Genomic DNA, 24,458 nt, shown 5'->3' with positions numbered 1-24,458 from the left:
GCGCGGCCACCGCTGCTGCTCACTGCTCCCCCCTCACCTCCCAGGGGGTGATCAAGGGTGATGGGACAAATGCAGAGAATAATTTTGCCACACCTAGTGTGTGTGTGAAAATCATTGGTACTTTAACTTTAAACTTGATATAAATAAATCAATATAAATACATATATGGTGGAACAGGGGTTAGTGCATGTGCCTCACAATATGAAGATCCTGTGTTCCATCCCCGGGCTCGGGGTCTTTCTGTGTGGAGTTTGCATGTTCTCCCCGTGACTTGGAGGTTCCCTCCGGGTACTCAGGCTTCCTCCCACCTCCAAAGACATGCACCCGGGGATAGATTGATTGGCAACACTAAATGGTCCCTAGTGTGTGAATGTGATTGTGAATGTTGTCTGTCTATCTGTGTTGGCCCTGCAATGAGGTGGCGACTTGTCCAGGGTGTACCCCGCCTTCTGCCCTAATGCAGCTGAGATAGGCTCCAGAACCCCCCGTGATCCCAAAAGGGACAAGCGGTATATACTGTATATATAAATACATATATATATATACTGTATATATACATATACACATATATATGTATGTGTGTGTATACATGTATATATAGATATATATATATATATAAATATATACATATATACATACATACATACATCTATACATACAGTATATAGATATACATTATATATATATATATATATATATATATATATATATATATATATATATATGCATGTAGTATTTAAAACATTTTTTTAAAACAAGTTAATCCAAATGCTGCTATGTTTCCTTTAAGTGTGACTTATTTGCATAAGCAATTGCATAAGCAATTGCCTATAGCTGCATGTGCATACAAAAAAAAACGGCTCATAAACCAACATCTTAAAGTGGGAATCGGTTCTCATCATTCACTTGAAAAAGCCGTTCAAAAGACTCGATTCGCTTACAAATGTTATATCTCTAATACTTGCAGTTTTTCACTATTTAGAATGCACAGAAAAGGGAAAGATGTGTGTTCTTGTCCTACATAAGGATTGTGAATGATGTGATGAATGTGTTACCTGTGCTTTTTTCTGGGGTGTGATCCCTCTGACATACTTCCGCACCATGAGCCTGTAGTGCAGTTTACGTAGTATTTCCGATGTCTGGAGCAAGGGAATAACCACAAGCAGAGGTTGACTGACAACAACAAAAGATCAGTTTGTGCATGGATGCTGTTGCTACCTCGGTCAGCACTCGCGGTGCGTCCAGCCAAGTGGTTTTATCCAAAACCGTCTTTGGCAGGTTGGCTTTCAGCTTGTTCAAGTAGTTCTGCCGCACGAAGGCCAAATACTCCGAGTTATCCGTTACCTTCGCTTGTCCTCTGGTCATGTAACCCTTGATAAATCTGAAATCAAACATTCGAAGGACATTCTCTTCGATGAGATTTGTGTTATTCCGAGTTGATCTTCTTACTGTTTGATGACTTTGACAGCCCAGGCTCTCTTGTCTCGCTCCTTCCTCGCCTGCACTCCTCTCCAGCAAGTCTCAATCTTTGTGGCTGCCATTAAAAACCCGACATCATGTACTTATACTTCGGTACTTTAATCAAATTTTTTTGTTTACCAGCCTCCTTCTGTTTTCTGAACTCCCCCTTTGCCCTGTAACCTTTGTATTTAGCCTGGAGTCTTGTTGCTGAAATGTCAAGAAGCATTCAGTCAGTGACGCCTGCACGTGATTCATAGTGCGGATTTGACCTCACCTAGTTGATGTTTGCACTTTTCAAAAGCATCCTCAGTGGCATAAAGTGTCCTCGGATGGCGAATGAATATTTTGGTTCTAGGAAAAAAGCAAGGAGTTAAAAGCAAGGTAATGCAGGTTTATGTATAGAACACATTTAAAGTGCGTTACAGATGCATACAATTACAAGAAGGCAAATAAAATAATGAATACAAATAACATCTTGGTTGCTTTGTTGGGTATGCTCCTGTCTCTGGCCATGCTCCCCCCACCCCAGCAGAAAATGGCAAGGAACCCCGCAGAGGCAAAAAACAGTGTATATGTTTTTTTATTAAATTTTTTTATTCATTTATTTATTCATTTTTTGTAGTTGTATGTAGAAATGGCTGGTTGCATCAGCTCTGCTCTTTTAATGCCCCTTGATGTTTCCCTCTTACACACATGCTTATGTGTGCTATGGCTATGAGTTTTTTTCCCCCTTGGCCTCAGTCTGGACCCGCTCTCCAGGGGCCCAGGCTTAGACTGAATAATTTTTTTTTACCGATTATGGCTTTTTGTTGTTTTGTTTTGTTTATATTGGCCGGGTCAAATTATTAATTATTGGTCCACTTCAAAGTAATGCACTTCCGGTACAATTTCTTAAATTTTGATTCGCTGGAAGTTTTATCGATCACAAATACTGCATTTCCGGTACTAAGACTCCCGAGTGTTATTGTTTTCATCATGGCAAGAAATAAACCCAAGAAGCGAAGCTTCAATGATAAGTGGCTTCAGCAAATGGCTCACTTATGAAGATGGAAAGATGTTTTGCACGCTGTGGGGGGGGGGGGGGGGGGGGGCGTGGCCTGTGGACCTGCAGCGAAGCGGGGTGTGCCAGGACCCGCTGCGAGATCAGCGACAGTAAATGGCCCACCTGGGCCTGCTTGTCTAATCACCTGTCGCTCTGTTAAAAGGCAGCAGCCGGGGAGGAGAGGGGAGTCGGAGCACGAGCGAGAGCAAGACAGACAACAACAAACCAATTGCTGAAAAGCAGAACAATTTATTGAAAAATAAACAGTATTGTAAACCTGGACCAGACTGTCATGTCAATACTTGGTGGTCGGAAGAACCCGGAGGAGAGAAACCTCCACACATGCCATGTAAACGGGCTAACACCTTTACGACCGGGTGCACTGATTTTCAAAGATCCAGCCTCACCAGGCACCAAGAAACACCCTCCAATTTGGGTCCCTACAGTTCCGCTCTTTGGTCGGAATGACGAGGCCGTCGATTTGTTACAACTCTTTATTTATTTTTTCCACAAAGCCAAGCAGGCATTCACCATGCTATTAACACTCCTGAACATGCTAGCGCTCCCTCTCCTAACTTGCACTCACTTACACACCTCACTCACCCGCCATTCTTAAAGAGGAACACACAGCTTATGGCCATCTCCAAGCCAAACATTCTTAAAGAGGAACACACAGCTTATGGCCATCTCCAAGCCAAAGATGAAATGCTAGAGGCATTGAGTGCCACTGTATTAGATGACATTGAAACTAACTTGAAAAATTCTAAGTTTGTTGGCATTATTTGCCATAAAGTGTAGATGTGGCGGTTTTTAAACGACTGATGATCTACATACAGATGAGATTAATCAATTAAATTAGTCATATGCATGTATGCCCTGGCACACCACTATCATCATTTCATGACCGAAGCAAAAAACTTTTTACACTCTATACTGAAATAAATACACCTACAACTTATTAAATAAAAATATAGAAAAAAATACCGGCAGCGGTAAAGTTTAGATCCATGAAGGAAAGAAGAAAGTGAATGAATGTTTATAACTGAATACATTTACATATGCATAACAATGTGTTTTCTTTTGAATTATTTTTTTGATGGATTAAGTAACGTTTATGACAACCTTTTTCCAAAACACAATATAGAATGTGAGATATAACAGGATAATGCATACATTAATCTTTTGTTTTCAAAACAATTACAAAAAAGTGCGACCCCTAAAATTTACTGTGGGACCCCATGTAGAAAATTCCTAGCGTCAACACTGTAAACATAATCATTTTATAGACAAATTATACTTTGTATAGTCATGGTGGAGAGTAGGTGGGGGGCCAATATATTTTCTTCATCCATGTGATGATAAAAACAAGAAATAACAAAATATTGATCTAATCACTTTAGTATCATTTTAGTATTATACGGATACTATAATAGGTATCAATAGTATCGACATCTGGATCGATCACCTCTACATTACATTGAAGCTTTAGTTTCTTGTGTCGTCCTGCTAGTTGTGTCACTACTTTTCCTCTAGTCCTCCAGTAAATACGGCTCCTGGGGCCGTATTTATCAAGCTTCTTAGAATTACTCCTAAGAAGTCTCTTAAGAGTTGACTTAAGAGTAAATAAATTCTTCGCTGGAAGCTGCACTTAAAAGTTAGTTATCAAGCGTCTTACTCACACTTTCAGCGAAGTGTAGGACTGAATCTTAAGTGTCACACTCAGAGCTGAATTACGACATTACTATGTGCCGTAAACGGAATTTTAGGTGACGTCATTTCTGTGTCCATAGAAATGACCAATCACGGAAGGGAATCCTTTGTCTAAGAATAAAGAAATATCTTAGAAATATTTAAGTGGACAATGGGAGTGTATATTTTGACAATAAACTACAAAATAATACAAAACAAATTAGTCCCCACCCGCACTCACGCTACCGCTCCCTCTCTTCTCTCGCCCACACACTCACTGACGTCACTCACCTCACATGCTGTCACCTATTAAAGTGCCACACACACACATACGCTACTCTCATAACATTTTCTTTCCAATTCATTAATTAGGCAACTAATTTGAAACTGGTGTGGGTGGCTCTATATATACTAGCCCACTGCAGCCACATGCAGAAATCAACAAGGAATCGAAAATTATTAAATATGTGACAAAAATAATACCCGCTCTGTCTTAACGATACCGTTTGATCAGCTGCTCGTCATCAAACAAAGCCAGGACATCCTTCCGCTCCCTGAACGTTCGTGCACCTCTCTCTCGCCTCAGTGCCATCCCCTGCTGGCAACTCCTAACCACTTAAGACACCTCTGAAGGTCTCTTAAATATTGTGGAGAGTAGGAGTGATTCTTAGACTTAAGAAAGTTGATAAATAGCTTTTATTCTTAAATTTGAGAGTAGGACTAAATTTTGCAAATTCTCAGGACTTGATAAATACGGCCCCTGATCTACAAAATGTGCAGGCAGCATACCCCTTCCCCTTCGAGCTGTCCTGGATGAACTGAAAAGATTTTTTCCAATCATTTTGGAACTTGCAAGCGTACTTCTTCTTCTTACTCGTCATCGCCATGTCTCTTCTTCGTTCTTCTGCTTCGTCTCTGTTATGTTTTTGGACATTACTACTTGCCGTAGTTTTGAAGCAATGCATGATGGGAATACGGATGTTGTGTGTCAGTATATTAACGTGCCGGCTGGAATAAACACACGCTGAGAAATAGCTCCGTGCCTGCCTACTTTATGGGATATAGATAAACCTATGGATAACGGAGACATATATAATAGTCTCCTTCTCAGGTGAGAGAGGACGCTAAAGGCAGTGCCTTTAAGGCACGCCCCCAATATTGTTGTCCGTGTGGAAATCTGGAGAAATTCGGGAGAATGGTTGCCCCGGGAGGGTTGGCAAGTATGGTGGGCACGCCTAAACTAGAGACTCGACTGGCACTTTCAGCCTAATGACGAAGACTATTTCCGAGCGAGAAAACCCACCGTAGTTTATACAACACTGCCATCTAATGTCTTGGAATTGCAACTGCAGCAATGTCTCCTAGATAATACTTGCAAATGAGACTCAGAAGTGTAAGAAAACAAGATACAACAACTGGAAAGCATATATATCATTATCAACTTCATGTTACAGGAAAAATACATTTTATTTTATTTTATCATAAAGCAAATGAACACTTATTAAAACATGAACACACACACAAAAAGTACAAAAATTTGGTACAGGTACCAATTCCCAGGTACCAGGTGTGAAAATGTGAAAGCGACCTCACCTTCCCATTTTGTACTCATTTGGAAGATAGCCCAGATGTTGAGCAAGCACCAACACACCATCAGCAGGTTCTCCTCTCCAGTGTGGCCAGGTGGCAGGACACAGAGCTTTGTACCTGTTCAATGCAACAAACGGATGCTTGGTTTAGCAAATACTAGATTGTCATACCCCATGTCCAAGCTGTGTGCTGCTTCACACCTCTGTAAAAAGACCTCATACTTTCGCCTGTAAGCGAAACCGGCGCGTCTCACTCTCAGGTGCTCCATCAGGCCCAAGTACTTGACCTGGTGTCTGATCAGGGCTTCGTCAAACTGTCCTGTCCGATTGAGAAGACAGAATGAAAACATCCACACCTTTTTTAAAAGAGCTTTTGATGAAAACATACACAAAGTACCTGGCTTCTTTGACTCGTTGGATTTAAGACAACGTATGTACCAGGCATCTTTAGCCATGAGGATCTCTGTCAGCTTCAGCAGGCTGCTCTTAAACTGGGCGGCCACCTACACACACACACACACACACACACACACACACACACACACACACACACACACACACACACACACACACACACACACACACACACACACACACACACACACACACACACACACACACACACACACACACACACACACACACACACACACACACACACACAACATGAGCCTCATAATCCCAGTTCTACTGTTCATCTGTCACGTGCACATGGCTTGAAGATGAGTTGTCACATTGTCATTGACAGTAGTTACTTCTCCATCAGTGTACAACTTACTGTTTCTGGTCTACGCCGGCTTGCCGGGTCCATGGAGGAGAAGCACTGTTTGACGATGGCGTTTTTAGATTGACATATCAGCTGGGAGAAGGTGAGGACACCACGGAAATAAACCATTAGGTTGCTTTGAATTTAATTATCACATATTATCAATACAGTACAGTACAGTAGAACCTCCAAAGTCAGACACTTAAAAGGTGGAAAAATATGTCTCAAAAATCAAAACGCCAAAAGTGTAGTGACAACCATAGAACCACTGCTCGGTACAATATATAGCAACTAGAAAATTCCCGCGGAAATTTTGATGGGCCTGCTATCTGTGCCTTGGACCTCTGGCCGGGGATCGCTGGAAGCCGGCGTACTTATTAGATGGTGCAGAGTGTCTGAATCTGTGAGTTTTAGGTGTAACTGTACAAAATGAGCCACAGAGCTAGCCTAAAACAGTAGCATGTTTACATAGAAATGCTAACACTTGGCATGTGTGCTAACGATAGCATGATAACAGTCAGCATGTTTCATATACCACGTTATATGACTCAAAGGGTTATGGCTGCGGAAATAGAAAACAAAAGTGTAAAAATTAGATTAAAAAGTTAGCATGCTTAAAGGCCTACTGAAATGATTTTTTTTAATTTAAACGGGAATAGCAGATCCATTCTATGTGTCATACTTGATCATTTCGCGATATTGCCATATTTTTGCTGAAAGGATTTAGTAGAGAAAATCGACGATAAAGTTTGCAACTTTTGCTCGCTGATAAAAAAAAGCCGTGCCCCTACCGGAAGTAGCGTGACGTCACAAGCGGTAGTGCTGCTCACAATTCCCCGTTGTTTACAATGGAGCGAGAGATATTTGGAGCGAGAAAGCGACGATTACCCCATTAATTTGAGCGATGATGAAAGATTCGTGGATGTGGAACGTTAGAGTGACGGACTAGAATGCAGTTCAAGAGATATCTTTTTTCGCTCTTACCGTAACTTAGGTACAAGCTGGCTCATTGGATTCCACACTCTCTCCTTTTTCTATTGTGGATCACGGATTTTTATTTTAAACCACCTCGGATACTATATCCTCTTGAAAATGAGAGTCGAGAAGGCGAAATGGACATTCAGTGACTTTTATCTCCACGACAATACATCGACGAAGCTCTTTAGCATGAGCTAACGTGATAGCATCTGTCTCAAATGCAGATAGAAACTAAATAAATAAATACCTGACTGGAAGGATAGACAGAAGTTCAACAATACTACTATCAGAAGACACCAAACCAAACACTGGACATGTAAATACACGGTTAATGTGTATTCGACGCCTGTCGAAGCCTAGCAATGCTGTTGCTAACAACGCTAACTTAGCAACGGGAGCTCGTCAGAGCTATGATAAAAACATTAGCGCTCCACCTACGCCAGCCAGCCCTCCTCTGCTCATCAACACCCGTGCTCACCTGCGTTCCAGCGATCGACGATGCGGTCGGCGGCCCGGAGACGTAGGAAGTCAAGGTGAGGTCGCCGGCGCTAGTGTCTGCTATCCAACAAAGTCCTTCTTGTTGTGTTGCTACAGCCAGCCGCTAATACACCGATCCCACCTACAACGTTCTTCTTTGCAGCCTCCATTGTTCATTAAACAAATTGCAAAAGATTCACCAACACAGATGTCCAGAATACTGTGGAATTATGAAATGAAAACATAGCTATGTGTATAGGATTTTTCGGGCTCCGAATACTTCCCTTGTCCTCGTGACGTCACACGCATACGTCAGCATAATAAAACGTTTTCAAGCGGAAGTGTGGCGGGAAATTTAAAATTGCACTTTATAAGTTAACCCGGCCGTATTGGCATGTGTTGCAATGTTAAGATTTCATCATTGATATATAAACTATCAGACTGCGTGGTCGGTAGTAGTGGGTTTCAGTAGGCCTTTAAGTTAGCTTGCTAAGCATGACGTTAAAGTGCATCCGGCAGTGGAGGCTCCTCTATGGGGTCTTGGGGCACTAGGAGGTTAACCCCTTTACTACTGTTACCCCAGGTGGCCCTTGGCAAAGGCCTAGTACCTGACTGCCCCCTAGCCAGGGATACGGTGAAGACCTCAACGGCGGAGCAGGCGGAAGACGGTAGATTTAAGAACTACCACAACGGCTGCGATGGCGGTCCCCAGTCGTCTTGGACTCCATGCCACTGGACCTTGACCCGATTCTGTCAAGGATCGTGTGGTGACTGTCTGTGCACCAGTCTCCCCACGTTAAACAAAGTCACGCACAGGCATCCTCTATAAAGGGATACACCCCTACCAGGAGGAACGTCATACTTGTTCGAGTGACCGCCGATGATGATGATGATAAACATGCTATCGTTTGCATGCTAACAGGTAACAAGTGTCACAAACCAAGTTATGTGACTCTGGGTTAAACGGTAGGAAAAGTAGCTCAAAAAGTTAGCATGCTATTGGAAACATGCTAGCTCGCCTCCTTCCGATGGCCGTCAAACCAAACCCAAACATTGGACGTGAAAACTTTTATAGCCAGGGTGAAAGTAGACAAGTGTGTGAACAAAATGAGACGTTAATCACCGAGCTACGTGAAAGAAAGGCTGAGCTACAAAAGGACGTAATCTTGCCTTTTTGGAGCGTTCTGCTGGAAATATTCGCCGTTATAAATGGTCCCAATTTAAAGTACCGTATTTTTCGGACAATAAGTCGCAGTTTTTTTCCATAGTTTGGCCGGGGGTGCGACTTATACTCATGTGTTATTTTAAATTAAATTAAATTATTAACACATTACCGTAAAATATCAAATAATAATATTTAGCTCATTCACGTAAGAGACTAGACGTATAAGATTTCATGGGATTTAGCGATTAGGAGTGACAGATTGTTTGGTAAACATATAGCATGTTCTATATGTTATAGTTATTTGAATGACTCTTACCATAATATGTTACGTTAACATACCAGGCACGTTCTCAGTTGGTTATTTATGCGTCATATAACGTACACTTATTCAGCCTGTTGTTCACTATTCTTTATTTATTTTAAATTGCCTTTCAATTGTCTATTCTTGGTGTTGGGTTTTATCAAATAAATTTCCCCAAAAAATGCGACTTATACTCCAGTGCGACTTATATATGTTTTTTTCCTTCTTTATTATGCATTTTCGGCCGGTGCGACTTATACTCCGAAAAAACGGCGCGAACAGCCCCTTTCCGACGGTATAACATATGTGGGGGTTTGTTGGCCTGTTCGTCCCGTATTAAGTGTAATAGAAACTTGCGGAACAAGAATAAAAAAGTTAAAAGTTGAAGTATGAGCAATAACAATACGGGCTGCTTGCATTCACTGCTGCTTAGCAGCATGTGAATGGGCGCTGGCATTGTAACCCAAGAGTGCCCCAACGTAAGAGTCTTTTGAGAAAACAGCTGTCTCTCGGCTAATTGTTATGTTTTAGATGACAGGCAACAATTTTTGTTACAAGCATCCCCGCCATTAGTTGGCGTTACAAATGTCACAGTGAACCCCCGTAAGATACGCTCAAAACATCTGGGTCGCTAGCATTAGCTTATGGCCAGAGTTGGACGTAACTTTGTTTTCCGACCATGGGAAGGAAGAAAGTGAGTGTGAAGGACAGCGCTGAGGGAAAAAAAGTGGATGATATTCATTGAACTAAAGAAAGAAATCAACAGAAACATGGCATTGTCAACTTGACGAAGCAGTACGAGGGTATCACTGCTAGTCTGCACCATACGAATGTTAAATTAATATTTAAACGCAGGACATGTATCCATGAAAATATGACGAAGCTGCTGGTGGTGTGTTCGACGGACAAGCAGCTGGAAGGAGATACCGTAGAAGTTCACTCTCCAAGGTAAGCGATGTACATTATTATTACATTACTTCATAAAACTTCTGGAGTTGCTTGTAATACATTCTATTGTATTGTTTTTCATACAACATTTCTTATCTAAAAGTTAGTTATTATTTTTAAAGGGCATGTAACACATTAAAATGGTGCTGTTTTGCTCATTTGAATTGACTTTAATTTCAATGGGAGACATTGATTTGAGATACAAGTGTTTTGAGTCAAATGCTCCGTCACAGAACCAATTAAGCTCGTGGATTGAGGTACTACTATAATTCAATGTCACATATAAATTGAAGCAGATGTACTTATATTGTACTACACAACACTTGTTATTTCCAGCCATGCTTATAAAATGACTAGAATTCATCCATCAGCTGCCACTAAAGGGTGAATGGTTCACCTTCCCACCTCTAATGTTGCACTTTTTCTCTGTATTGCGGGTTTTCAGTATATATTTATTAAAGAATAATTTCACGGTGGGACCACGGCTTATTATTAGTCAAATGCATGCATATTTAAGCACATTGGACAAATTTCAGGTCGAAATTAAGCCTTTTCCTACCGAAAAATGCCAAAATTAACTTAAAACAAAACCAAATCTTAGATATTGTAGTGTATTTTACAGCAGATCCTCGAACAAGCTGCAGTACTTTCACAGTTAGTGGTTGTGTTAAACAGTTATGTGTCTTTTTTTATATTATATTTTTGATTATTATGTCTACTATAGTTGGTGTACATATATACCTATATAACATATATGTAAATATTACATACTGTATATGTTATATTTTATATTGCTACTACGGTACATTTTTGGTGTACTTTATACCTGCATTATCCTTTCCATCTTTACACTTTCCATCCTTTGCAACTGAGCTACTGTGTGGAACAATTTACCTTGTGGATCATTAAAGTTTGTCTAAGTCTAAGTAAAGCTGACTATATGGGTGTTATTATTTGTCTAGTAAAACCATATTTAGAAAGTCTTAAATATTTTTTTATGCTCCAAGTAGGACAATATTTAATTTATAATTATTCTCCTTTGCAAAAATGTACTTGTCACAGTCCGGTCTGGAACTAATTAACAGCAACAAACGAGGGACGACTGTGTATTTTATTTTATACTTGTATGACAGGGAAGAGTGTTTAGTAGCCCGTACAATTAATATAACGATATGATGGCTAGAGTTTGACAAAATGATGTGTTATTGTTTTTATTATTCATCACAACAATGTATTCTGTTTGACTTTGAAGATGCCACTGTGAAAGGACAAAAAATGAAGTTCATTACTTACATCTTTGATATTTCTGTATAAGAGGTCATTATTTTTGTCCAGAAAACCTGTAATAGATAATACATTAAAAAGTCTGTTTGAAAATGAATTGAATATTTGACGAACAATTAGCCATAGACTTTGTTTAATTTACCCACAACACAGTAGGTGACCTCCCCCGCATAATGCAAGAGACGAAAATCTCCTCTTTCCAGCGTCCTGCGCGTCTTCTTGTCCGCCAGCTTGTGTCTGTAATCAGAGAGGACAAGAAAGACGATGAAGAGTTTATTTTCAGCTCACTCACATTTCTAGAGGGAATGTTCCTTAAAAGGACCCATATCGTCCACATGACCCACATTGTATGTAAATGTATGTATGTAAATGTATGTATATATATATATATATATATATATATATATATATATATATATATATATATATATATATATATATATATATATATATATATATATATATATATATATAACTGTAAATATATACATACATATAGAAATATATGCATATATATATACACATACTGTACATATGGATATATGTACATACATATATACATACACATTATGTATATATGTATATTTATATATGCATGAATGTATATAAATATATATATTTAACTGTAAATATATATATATATATATATATATATATATATATATATATATATATATATATATATATATATATATATATATATACAGTATATATACAGTATATATACAGTGCATTTATATATAGTCAAGGTTTCTGTGGTTTATCCGTTATACAGTGCTCAATACCTGGGTAGAGCGGAATATACGTTAGGTCAGGAAAAAACACAAAGGCTATTTCATATTTCATATATAAACATATGTTTATATACATTTATTCATATATATATATATACACATATGTTTAAAGTGACATATATATGTATATTTATTCATTTATATACATATACATACATATATACTGTATATATATACATATATATAAAGATATACACATATATACATATATAAATATATATAAACATATATATATATAAATATATATATACATAAATATATATATACATATATATATATACACACATATATACAAATATATATATATATATATACACACATATATATATATATATATATGTATGTGTATATATATATATATATATATATATATGTGTATGTGTATATATATATATATATATATATATATATATATATATATATATATATATATATATATATATATATATATATATATATATATATATATATATATAAGAAGCAAGTGAACTATAATAATGGCTCATTACTGAAGACGCATGAAAATGATATAAATAGTTCAACATGACGTCAACTCACGAGACAAAATGAGGATGATTGCCCATCTTCTCCTCCAGTCTTTCCAGGAAAGTGAGGTCTGTCGCATCTCCTGGCCTGAGACACTCTTCATCCTTCAGTGTCAGAACAGAGTCAGTATTATCGCCCAATAGTATCTTTTCTACCGACAAATCCAACATGGAGATATTCTATGTTCATACCAGGATTGAAATAATCCCCCTGTGTCGCTCCTCGACCAGGTCGCAGATGATCTTGTTGTTGAAGAACTGCACCGGCTCCCACTGATGAAACAGACTGTGAATGGAAGTCCATTCAACACCACGTCGACGTGAACGCACATTTTCATTTAGGCTTGAATGACCTCAATATCCTCCGCCTCGTATTCCTCCTGCTCTGCCTTGAGTGTGAGCTGGATGAAAAGTTGCTGCAGCTTCTCATTGCAGTAGTTGATGCAGAATTGCTCAAAACTGAAAAGTCACAAAAAGTGCAGTAAAATATATGTAAAGTGAATTACTGTAAAATTCTCTCCAACAATCATAATTATATATGTCGTATTAATAATCTGGAATGCTAGTTTTGTCACAGACTGGTAATATCTTTAATCTGTATTTAATTATTGATTTCGATAACACAGTGTAACCTGTTCACCGTACATGTACTGTATTATATTCTACTAAATGTTAAAATTATATACAGCTCTTTGCTTTTAGCTTTATGTATGTATTGAATTGTATATATTTAAAAAAAATCCAAAAGCACATGCAAAAATGGTCATATTTTTTTACACTTTAAAATGAGTCAGACGTTTAAAACTATAATTTAGCCTTTACATATACTTACATTCTGGGGGTTTTGGTCCTTGAAAGGCCAAAATGTGTACATAACTGTTTTTTGGAAAACATTAAGGGAAAAATGGAAAGGATTTACGTAACATACATAATACTGTTTGTATTTGCTAATTATGATGATGTTATTAGTTATGATGGTGATTATTTTTTAAATTATTATCATTGTTGTTTTTTTGTTGTTATATAATATGACTATTATAGTAATATCATTATTGTTACTATTGTATTTATTATCATTATTACTAGTAGTACTATTATCATTGTATTTAATTTTATTATATTGCACTATTACAGTATCATTATCATCATATTTTACATTTAAAAGTTGATCATTAAAATTATATTTTTCTATTACATTGCTATTATTACTATATATAGTTATACTTATTATATTTTACTATTACAGTATAATCATTTTCGTGTTATCATTATTATTATCATTACTACTATTATCCTTGTTATTATATTTTATCACTACAATGTTATTATTATTATTATATATTATTGTCATTATCATCATCATATTTTACAATAATAGGTGTATTTATTGTTATTATATATTACCATTACTTTATTACCTATCGTTATTATTATATTTTCTTATTACTGTATTTAACTATTATAATATTACTATTATTGTGATTATGGGTAAGCAACAACTTTGATTTCAATGCATTTCTACAGTGTCGGAAGAAACGTCCCACAACGAAGTGGTTTTACATAATGTTCATTATCCACAGAAACAAAAAAATAAAATGATAAGACTTTATTTGGTATTATTTTGATGATATTGTGTATGAAAAAAAATATAACACTGCACACATTTATCATTTAAGTAGCAAACCATTCTTGCAAAAATGGTCAAGTGTTTTGCTGCATGATTTAAATGGGAAAAAGTAGTGCCATCTGGTGGAAAAATGGCAGTAGTGCAAATTAAAATCTTAATATAACGGATTGCACTCATTTGTGTTAAGATGTAGGCCAAAGTGACATACAGTACCTGTTAACATTAAAAACCTCAAAACCATAAATGTCCAAAAGGCCAATGACAGTTTTTCTTGAAGGATCCTGAAACGTGATACAAGTGGAGTGAATCGCCTTCAATTGTTAATTTGACACTTTTCACTAACTCACAGTGTTCTCAATGGACTCATTGATCCTGTTGACCAGCCAGGTGAAGGTGTGTCCATAGATGGCCTTGGCCAGGGCATCTCTCACATAGATGGCGTGATCGATAGTAAACGGGGAGAACACCTTGACACACAGTACAGTGGTAACAATAACAATAGTCATAATAATATTTCAAAGACAAGAAGTGGATGTCAGGGTCACACCTGATCGGATTTTGCTTCTATCTTCCTGTATGTCAGACCTTCTTGGAGACGGTGAGAGTCAACTCCAAGAAGCTGCGATGATGGCAAACAACTAAGATTATTGTTGTTTTTAAAATCATGACATTCAATGCACATGTTCTTACATTTGAGACCCAGCGCAGCTCTGCATTGTTGTTGTTGAGCGTGGCCCGGCCTTTATCGTCAGAGTCAAACTTCACATTACCCAGGTGAAGAACACTTGCAATAATCCCAAATAAGTGCTGCACACAAGAGTTATTTGTGATTTGAAAAGGATTTCACCTTTTCAAATTTTACTTTCAGTGGGATCACCTAACTTACATTGGTGTTGATTGCATCAATGTCAATGACTTCAAGTGCATTTTTAACAGACTTCCAGTTGCTGTTGTCGTTGATGGAAGGCACGATGGCGCAATCTCCCTGTCAGAGAGTTAAAGTGATCCAAAGTGCATTTACAATAAAACAATCGCAGAGATGCACACAGAGGCCTTGCACCAAATTCTGGGCCCCAATACACAAGACTGAATGGCCCCCTATTCTTCCCTTGGAATGCACAAAAAAAAACCTAATTATAGCATGAATTTGGTTGAAACCAGGTCTTTAAAACAGATTTTAAAAAAAACTTAATTCTATTTTTGACCTTAGTTTTTAAAGATGAAATTAACATATCTAGAACATATACATATATGTATACATACATATATATATATATACACATATATATTTATATACACACACATACATAGATATGTATATACATATACATGTATATTTATATATATACACACACATACATACATATATATAAGTATATATATATATATATATATATATATATATATATATATATATATATATATATATACATAGACATATATATATTTACATATATACTGTATATACACATATACATCTACATACATACACATATATAAATATATTTACATACACACATATACATATATATATATATATATATATATATATATATATATATATATATATATATATATATATATATATATATATACATACATATATACATATATATACAGTATATAAATACATATATACATATACATACATATTTACATACATACATATATACACATATATACAGTATATAAATACATATATACATATATATATATATATACATACATACATACATTTATACACATATATATATATATATATATATATATATATATATATATATATATATATATATATATATATATATATATATATATATATATATATATATATATATATATATATATGTATATATATATATATATATATATATATATATATGTATATATATGTATATATATATATATATATATATATATATATATATATATATATATATATATATATATATATATATATATACACTACCGTTCAAAAGTTTGGGTTCACCCAAACAATTTTGTAGAATAGCCTTCATTTCTAAGAACAAGAATAGACTGTCGAGTTTCAGATGAAAGTTCTCTTTTTCTGGCCATTTTGAGCGTTTAATTGACCCCACAAACGTGATGCTCCAGAAACTCAATCTGCTCAAAGGAAGGTCAGTTTTGTAGCTTCTGTAATGAGCTAAACTGTTTTCAGATGTGTGGACATGATTGCACATGGGTTTTCTAATCATCAATTAGCCTTCTGAGCCAATGAGCAAACCCATTGTACCATTAGAACACTGGAGTGATAGTTGCTGGAAATGGGCCTCTATACATCTATGTAGATATTGCACCAAAAACCAGACATTTGCAGCTAGAATAGTCATTTACCACATTAGCAATGTATAGAGTGTATTTCTTTAAAGTTAAGACTAGTTTAAAGTTATCTTCATTGAAAATAAGGACATTTAAATGTGACCCCAAACTTTTGAACGGTAGTGTATATATATATATAAATACATACATACATACACTACCGTTGAAAAGTTTGGGGTCACCCAAACAATTTTGTGGAATAGCCTTCATTTCTAAGAACAAGAATAGACTGTCGAGTTTCAGATGAAAGTTCTCTTTTTCTGGCCATTTTGAGCGTTTAATTGACCCCACAAATGTGATGCTCCAGAAACTCAATCTGCTCAAAGGAAGGTCAGTTTTGTAGCTTCTGTAACGAGCTAAACTGTTTTCAGATGTGTGAACATGATTGCACAAGGGTTTTCTAATAATCAATTAGCCTTCTGAGCCAATGAGCAAACACATTGTACCATTAGAACACTGGAGTGATAGTTTCTGGAAATGGGCCTCTATACACCTATGTAGATATTGCACCAAAAACCAGACATTTGCAGCTAGAATAGTCATTTACCACATTAGCAATGTATAAAGTGTATTTCTTTAAAGTTAAGACTAGTTTAAAGTTATCTTCATTGAAAAGTACAGTGCTTTTCCTTCAAAAATAAGGACATTTCAATGTGACCCCAAACTTTTGAACGATAGTGTACATACATACATACATACATACATATACATATATATATATATATATATATATATATATATATATATATATATATATATATATATATATATATAGTAAAGCAAATAGAACTAGATGTTTCAATCCCTTGGTAAGTAGGAACAATCCTGACGGTAGCAGTCGGTGTGGAGTGGTGAAAGGGAGGGTAAGTATGTCATTGGGGTCTTCGGGTGGGCACCCTGCTTCATCGACGTTTCGTTGATTGAAGCCCACGACGTCTCCAGAGGACTCAACGGTGTACCTAGCGTCCCAGGTACACCCCCCTCCATGCCACACCCTCCGTTTCCCACTCCTTGCTGTTAGACTTTGGCCATTTCACCAACGGCTTACGTCCTTGCATGTTTTCCTTTTTGCGGTGTACTGGGTATGGTCTTGGACTGGTGGTTCTGCCTGAAGCTTCCCCCTCATCCTGCAGGGTGCTGATGCTCTGCGGACTGTGGGTTTCTTCCTGCCGCTGAGTTTCATCCGACTGATTTAACCTTCTTCTTAACAGAAGCCGGTCAATGCGGGGCCCTGGGTTAGGGGTTTTCAGGCATTTCTTCCGTCCTTGGTGAACTTTAAGACCATGAGTTGATGTTACTTTAGCCCAACCACACACACACACGTCTGAAGAACATGTCCAACTGCTGGTTTCTCAAGAGTGTTACTACTACCTTCATTCATTGTCGTGTCCATTCCAAGGGTCGTTACCGGGAGATCAGCCTGTGAGTCTTCTTGCGCCCCTGCTCTCGCAGACTCTAGGGGTATTGTTCTTCTTGAACCTTCTGTAGCCAGATAAGGTGGCTCTTGTGCCCTAGCCCTAATAGGGTGACGGAGCCTGCTGCTGTGGGTAGCTAGCCCATAACAGCCCCGTTGGGGTCTATTTCCTCCTGTCAGCTGTCTCTCCAAGCTGTCACATGGTCTTTCCCTTGTCGTCAGCTGCACTTTCACAACAGTCACTGGGTTTTTCTTCCAGAAGATCAGTAAAGCAAATAGAACTAGATGTTTCAATCCCTTGGTAAGTAGGAACAATCCTGACGGTAGCAGTCGGTGTGGAGTGGTGAAAGGGAGGGTAAGTATGTCATTGGGGTCTTCGGGTGGGCACCCTGCTTCATCGACGTTTCGTTGATTGAAGCCCACGACGTCTCCAGAGGACTCAACGGTGTACCTAGCGTCCCAGGTACACCCATATATATATATATATATATATATATATATATATATATATATATATATATATATATATATATATATATATATATATATATATATATATATATATATATATATATATATATATATATATATATATACATACAGTGTCATGTTAAAAATAAATAATAAGACCAGGGAATTTTGTCAGACAATTATCAGTCAGTCACTCCTCTGTTACACAGAAATTCTGTTGTTATCATTCCATATACAGTAAATACAGTATATGTGTGTATACTGTGTATATATATATATATATATATATATATATATATATATATATATATATATATATATATATATATATATATATATATATATATATATATATATATATATGTATACATACACACATATATATAAAATATATACTTTTTATATATATTTTATTTAAGTGCCAACAAATTCAATATAAAGTGGCCAGAATATGAATTTAAATTATGATATAACCTGTCATTATTCACTTAAATATGATTATAAGTCTGTTTTTTATACTTTACATATCTAAATTACAGAAAAAGCTTTGACATTCTACAAAAGCTGAGGTCCCCGGTACCACTTCCCTCAAGACATTCCTGGATTTATGTACCTGTGTGAGGTAGCTGTAACGCTGGCAATCCCTGTCCAGGCCCAGCTGGTGCAGAAGGTCCTCTGATCCTCCCTGCAGGAGCTGGTAGAAAATATGGAAGTTTCTCTCGCCGTGATTCTGATGCACCACCCTCGACTTCTCCAGCAGGTAGTTCAGGATGTGGCCGCCAACTGCATCACCCTGTTAGGGCACAGAAGTACAGTACTTACACAAAGAACATATTCAACGAAGTTGTTTTAGGAGCCATGTCCAGAGACATTTGATTTTGGTCTATTTAATTAGTCAGAGTTAAAGGAGCACACTGTTTTAATTACTTTCTAGTCAAAGCTCATTTTATGACAGCACTGTAGTGTTTTAAAAATATGCTGCAAAAATCTGAGTCTTTAACAAGTTTATTTTAACTGACCCCACGTGCCACCAGCTGAATAGCCCAAATGATGAAAAAGAGAGGACCTAAAATGGGACCTTGAGGAACACCACTAGTATAACTAAAGAAGTTGAACAAATGACTACTGACTGCATCTGAAATAAACAAACTAGGGCTACACCTTAGTTATATATATTACAAAATTGCAGCTGCCAAAAATGAGAGGACTTAAAGGGGTGCCTTGAGGAACGCCTACATTATGTACATTACAAGTTCGGACCCCAGTGGTCAATTTTTGCTAGCAAGGTTAAAATGTAAGGATACAAGGATCTGCCAATGTGTTTACAGTGGTCCAAGTTCCTCTACAACAAGAGCACTTTAGTGTTTTTAGAAATTTGCTGCAAAAATGTTTGTCTCACAAGTTTTGAACTTGTAAGACAAGTTCAAAAGTATGGTGTCTTTCCTGGGTCGGATTTGGCCCCCAGGTGGCGAGTTGAATAGCACTTCCCTCTACGGTCCAGTGGATAGATTTCTATTTAGATTTGGTTGTAGTTTGCAGTAGTGCAGAATAACACTTTATTTTAAAATGATTTATTTTTTACCGTGAAAACACAATACTGAGGTACCTCAGCTTTAGAGTGTTTTGAGATAAGAGCTGTCTCCCGGCTAATTGTTATGCTTTCGGTTGCAAGCAACTATTTAAGTTACAAGCATCAACGCCATTAGTGGGTGTAGAAAATGTCACAATGAAACCCATAAGATCCACCCAAAACATCTGGTCTTACTTGCTAACATTAGCTTCTAGCTAGAGATGGACTTAATTTAAGGAAGAAAGTGAGTGTGAAAGACAGTGCTGAGAATAGGCAGTGTATGATATTCATTGAAATAAAGAAAAATCATCAAAAACATAACTAAGTGGTAAAATAATATCTAATTGGCGGACATTTACACATGAAAATATGAAAAAGCTGCTCATGATGTGTTTGATGGAGAAGCAACTTGAAGGATTGTAGATGTCCACTCTCCTAGGTAAATGCTGTCCATTGTTATTACAGTACTTCATTAAATTATCATAGTTTTTGGTAGTACATTATATTGTTTTTGTACAATATTTTATTATCTCAAAGTTTGTTTTTCTTTTTAAAAGGTTGTTTTGGGCTTGGCAAGCACCAACTAAATTGATTTAAATTCATTTCAATGGGCAGCGTTGATTTGAGGTAGGCTACAAGTGTTTTTTTGGAATTTTGCCTATTGTTTACAATCATTATGAAAGACATTGCATTCTAACTCGTAAATAAACGTAAAAAGAAGTCCCTTTACAACTGAGCCAACGAGAGGTCCTTTATTCCACCCATAAAACCCAATAAAAAACATCCAAAAAGGGCCAACAATACTTCTTTTAAATTTTGTGATTTGAATATTAACCAAGTATTAGTGATATTGTTATTATAAGCGCTAACACAGACAAACTATTTATAGCGGCGCCGTGTTCACTAGCATGTGTGCCTATGTTTACATCATCGAGTAGTAAGCTGCTTCCTCGCAAAAGTTTATTGTAGATCATAAATCATGTCTCTCATTTGGATAGTAGAAGGACGAAGACGTAATCCGACAAGTTGGGACACTTTGGCATCCAGTTTAGGCCCGGAAATGGCAAGAACGACACAAAAAGATGTTTCACCCCCCTTTTCGAGCATTATGAGTCATTCTTTGTCTAAACGGGACTATAACAAGATTGTAACAGTCGGCATATTAATAACAGCAGACATCGCACAGTAAGTGATGGTTTATTATGTTTGTAGTCTCTCATGAAGTCTGCAGTGAGTAACAATCAGTGATGAAGAAAAAAAAGTGATTGTCGTGGTGCGTTTTTTAAATTAATGTGCAGTGTATGTTATAAATGGTTGATTTATATAGGCTAGTAAGTTAATGACAGATGACGTCACGCTAACATCACATGCCACCTCTGATGAAGGCTACAGAAGCAAGGTAGCTGAAACTTGTCAGGTACAAAACTTTACCTTACTAGCCTATATAAATCAACCATTTATAAATACACACCAGTAGGCTAAATGAACCTCTTCAACACTGTGTAGTATATGCTTAAAAATTATCAAAATACGTAAATATTAAATGTTATTATAAATGTGCCCTTTACTACATTACATATTATATACACATTACATCATGTGTATAAAACCTCAATGGAGGTGTTTATACACCTCCATTTCTTTCCCACTGAACGCTCCCCTTTCCTCTCCCTTATCTCTCCTGCTTGCTTCTTTGTCTTGTCTTGTCTTAATTTTCTTGTTGCCTCTTTTTGCACTGCTCTCCAAATCTAAACATTTTAACTATTTAACTGGCCTCAACAAAATTGACAAGATCTTGGGTTTGGGGTAACCTGCCTGTCGTGACGGAGCGGTTGTTGCTGGACACACGACGGAATCTTGGGAGAAGGAGTGCCGCGTGCCTGGCGACTCTTCCAATTATGACAACAGGACATCTGCTGATTGGAGTAAGCGTTGCTCTGGTTTGTTGACAAATTGGAAGTTGCTGGCAGTCTTCAAAGTACCCCAAAGCTGCCACAAATGATTGGAGGATGCGGGAAAAACTGTGGACACTTTGTGATTTGGATAACATCGGACTGTCTGCCCGGCAGGATGAATTTTAGATCAGTCATAGACAATTTAGAGTGAAAAGCTAATTTTATTTTCACTTGCATACAAAACATTTTAACTTGGATTGTTTCCCTGGCTTCGAGACTCCCCCGGAGGACAGTGCAGCGAAGACACAACAAACTCCCTTCTTGTCTCTCATGGACACACACCTGTTGTTGTTGACTTTGGACTAGCGACTGCACGACATCAAGGCCGCGGAACAGAGACACGCGGCAGGCTTACACACACACATGCATCCATGAAAATATACGCCACACACACATACCCCGCCCCCCATCCAACGCCCTTGATGCGAATCCCTTAGGGGTGATGGACGGATGGGAAGCGCCTGAAGAGCTGCAGCCTGCCACCGTGGCCCCCACTCCCTCCCCTCTGTTGGCAAGTCTCGGGATGGATATTGTAATATGTATATGTGCTTTGCTATGGAGGTTTTTTTCCCAGTCTAGATTGTATTTTTTTACTCATCCTTCCCCAGCATTGACCTTTTTCCCATCTTTTACTAGGCGCCTTGTGGCGACCCATCAGCGTTCCTGTTCTGTAACCCTGTACACTGTTTGTTTGTCTAATCTTGAATGGGTTTGTGCTGAAAACAAAGTTTCGTTATACTTGTGCAATGACAATAAAGACCTACCTACCTATATGTTTTAAGGGCTTTTATAAGCAGAATAGAGCCACTCCAATAGGCTCCATTGTAAACTGACTTTTGATCGCATGTATTTAATATTTAGAAAGCATAACAAAATAAAAATATGTCTGTTTTTGTCTTACATAAGGATTGTGAATGATAGGCAAAATTCCCCAAAAAGTGCAGTTACCCTTTAAAAGCTATGTCACAGAACCAAGTAAGTTGAGGTACTACGGTACTTGGCAATTAAAATGCTATATTAAGCCATAAAACCCTATATATTGCCATTTAAAACAATATATTTGTCATGAAAAAGCTCTTTTTTTTTACCATGACAACACTGTTATATTACTTTAAAAAATATGTATTTTGACACATCTTTCCGTGTATACATTATACGTCCGCAGCAAGAAGAGCTTTTGTAAACTGTTTTATTGTAATATTCATACCAATATATGTAGTTATGCACCAAATATAATGTAAATGTAGAATGCTTCTGACCTCATCTTACCTCACTATTGAATTGAATGTCCATATACTTCCCGAAGCGGCTTGAGTTGTCATTCTTTAGTGTTTTGGCATTACCAAAAGCCTGCAGAGAGACACAATCCAATTATTCATGCAAGGCTGACCTGTTTTTGGAACGTCATCCCAGCATAATGAAGCGTTGTTAAGTGGAGTGACAGACCTCTAGGACAGGGTTGGACATGAGCATCTTGTCCCCTGACGGTGTTTAGTAGAGCGGTGCTCGGACAGCTGACCGCGTAATACTGTAGAATCTTTTTGGAGGCCTCAGTCTTCCCTGCTCCCGCTCTCCCCCGAGATGAGGATGAAGTGATTGCTGAACTCGGCCAGCATGGCGTGGTAGGCGTTGTCTGCCAGAGCGTAACTGTGGCCGTACGGCGAGCACGATGCGAGGTGAATCATATACAGTAGTGGTCGGTATTTATTAAACATGCACCACTTTGTACTCACATGTGTGGTGGAAGCTCAAAGAAGTTGACCCCATGTAAACGTCCATCTGTTGCTGGTTGAAGATATCCAACTCTTATAGGGGTTTACCGACACCAGTAAAGTTTCCAATGTAGGTCTAGAAGAGTTACATCAAATAATATCTGACATTTATTAACCCTCACGGGATATTGAGGACTTTTTTGTCCTTTCAGGTTATTTTTTTGTTACTCTGAATTAATGATTTTTTTCCCAAGAGTTAGAATTTTAATATATCTACTTCAAATTATGTCATACATCAACGATACACTGGAAAATAATGTTAGCTCAGTT

At 37.2% G+C, this 24,458-nt stretch overlaps 1 protein-coding gene across 1 annotated transcript in view; it reads right to left on the bottom strand.

Moving 5' to 3' along the window:
- Positions 1 to 24,251, bottom strand: part of myo1ha (myosin IHa) — a 31,471-nt gene extending 7,220 nt beyond the window's left edge. Inside the window, exons 1-23 of the mRNA XM_062051252.1 lie at positions 24,150 to 24,251; positions 23,863 to 24,063; positions 23,686 to 23,766; positions 19,505 to 19,684; positions 15,553 to 15,651; positions 15,357 to 15,473; positions 15,214 to 15,285; positions 15,014 to 15,133; positions 14,880 to 14,947; positions 13,393 to 13,498; positions 13,232 to 13,312; positions 13,053 to 13,144; positions 11,843 to 11,937; positions 11,710 to 11,756; positions 6,560 to 6,640; positions 6,179 to 6,284; positions 5,983 to 6,100; positions 5,786 to 5,899; positions 1,736 to 1,812; positions 1,600 to 1,668; positions 1,450 to 1,534; positions 1,219 to 1,381; positions 1,056 to 1,139 (exon numbers count right to left, since the gene is read on the bottom strand). Of these exons, the coding sequence (XP_061907236.1) occupies positions 1,056 to 1,139; positions 1,219 to 1,381; positions 1,450 to 1,534; positions 1,600 to 1,668; positions 1,736 to 1,812; positions 5,786 to 5,899; positions 5,983 to 6,100; positions 6,179 to 6,284; positions 6,560 to 6,640; positions 11,710 to 11,756; positions 11,843 to 11,937; positions 13,053 to 13,144; positions 13,232 to 13,312; positions 13,393 to 13,498; positions 14,880 to 14,947; positions 15,014 to 15,133; positions 15,214 to 15,285; positions 15,357 to 15,473; positions 15,553 to 15,651; positions 19,505 to 19,684; positions 23,686 to 23,766; positions 23,863 to 23,889 (2,082 nt within the window). The 5' untranslated portion in view covers positions 23,890 to 24,063; positions 24,150 to 24,251. The remainder of the gene's footprint in view (positions 1 to 1,055; positions 1,140 to 1,218; positions 1,382 to 1,449; positions 1,535 to 1,599; positions 1,669 to 1,735; positions 1,813 to 5,785; positions 5,900 to 5,982; positions 6,101 to 6,178; positions 6,285 to 6,559; positions 6,641 to 11,709; positions 11,757 to 11,842; positions 11,938 to 13,052; positions 13,145 to 13,231; positions 13,313 to 13,392; positions 13,499 to 14,879; positions 14,948 to 15,013; positions 15,134 to 15,213; positions 15,286 to 15,356; positions 15,474 to 15,552; positions 15,652 to 19,504; positions 19,685 to 23,685; positions 23,767 to 23,862; positions 24,064 to 24,149) is intronic.
- Positions 24,252 to 24,458: the final 207 nt, after the last annotated feature.

The sequence above is a fragment of the Entelurus aequoreus genome, linkage group LG06 (genome assembly GCF_033978785.1).
Source record: "Entelurus aequoreus isolate RoL-2023_Sb linkage group LG06, RoL_Eaeq_v1.1, whole genome shotgun sequence".
Lineage (NCBI taxonomy): Eukaryota > Metazoa > Chordata > Actinopteri > Syngnathiformes > Syngnathidae > Entelurus > Entelurus aequoreus.
The sequence above is the reverse complement of the archived record's forward strand: the minus strand, read 5'-3'. Positions and strand labels throughout refer to the sequence as shown.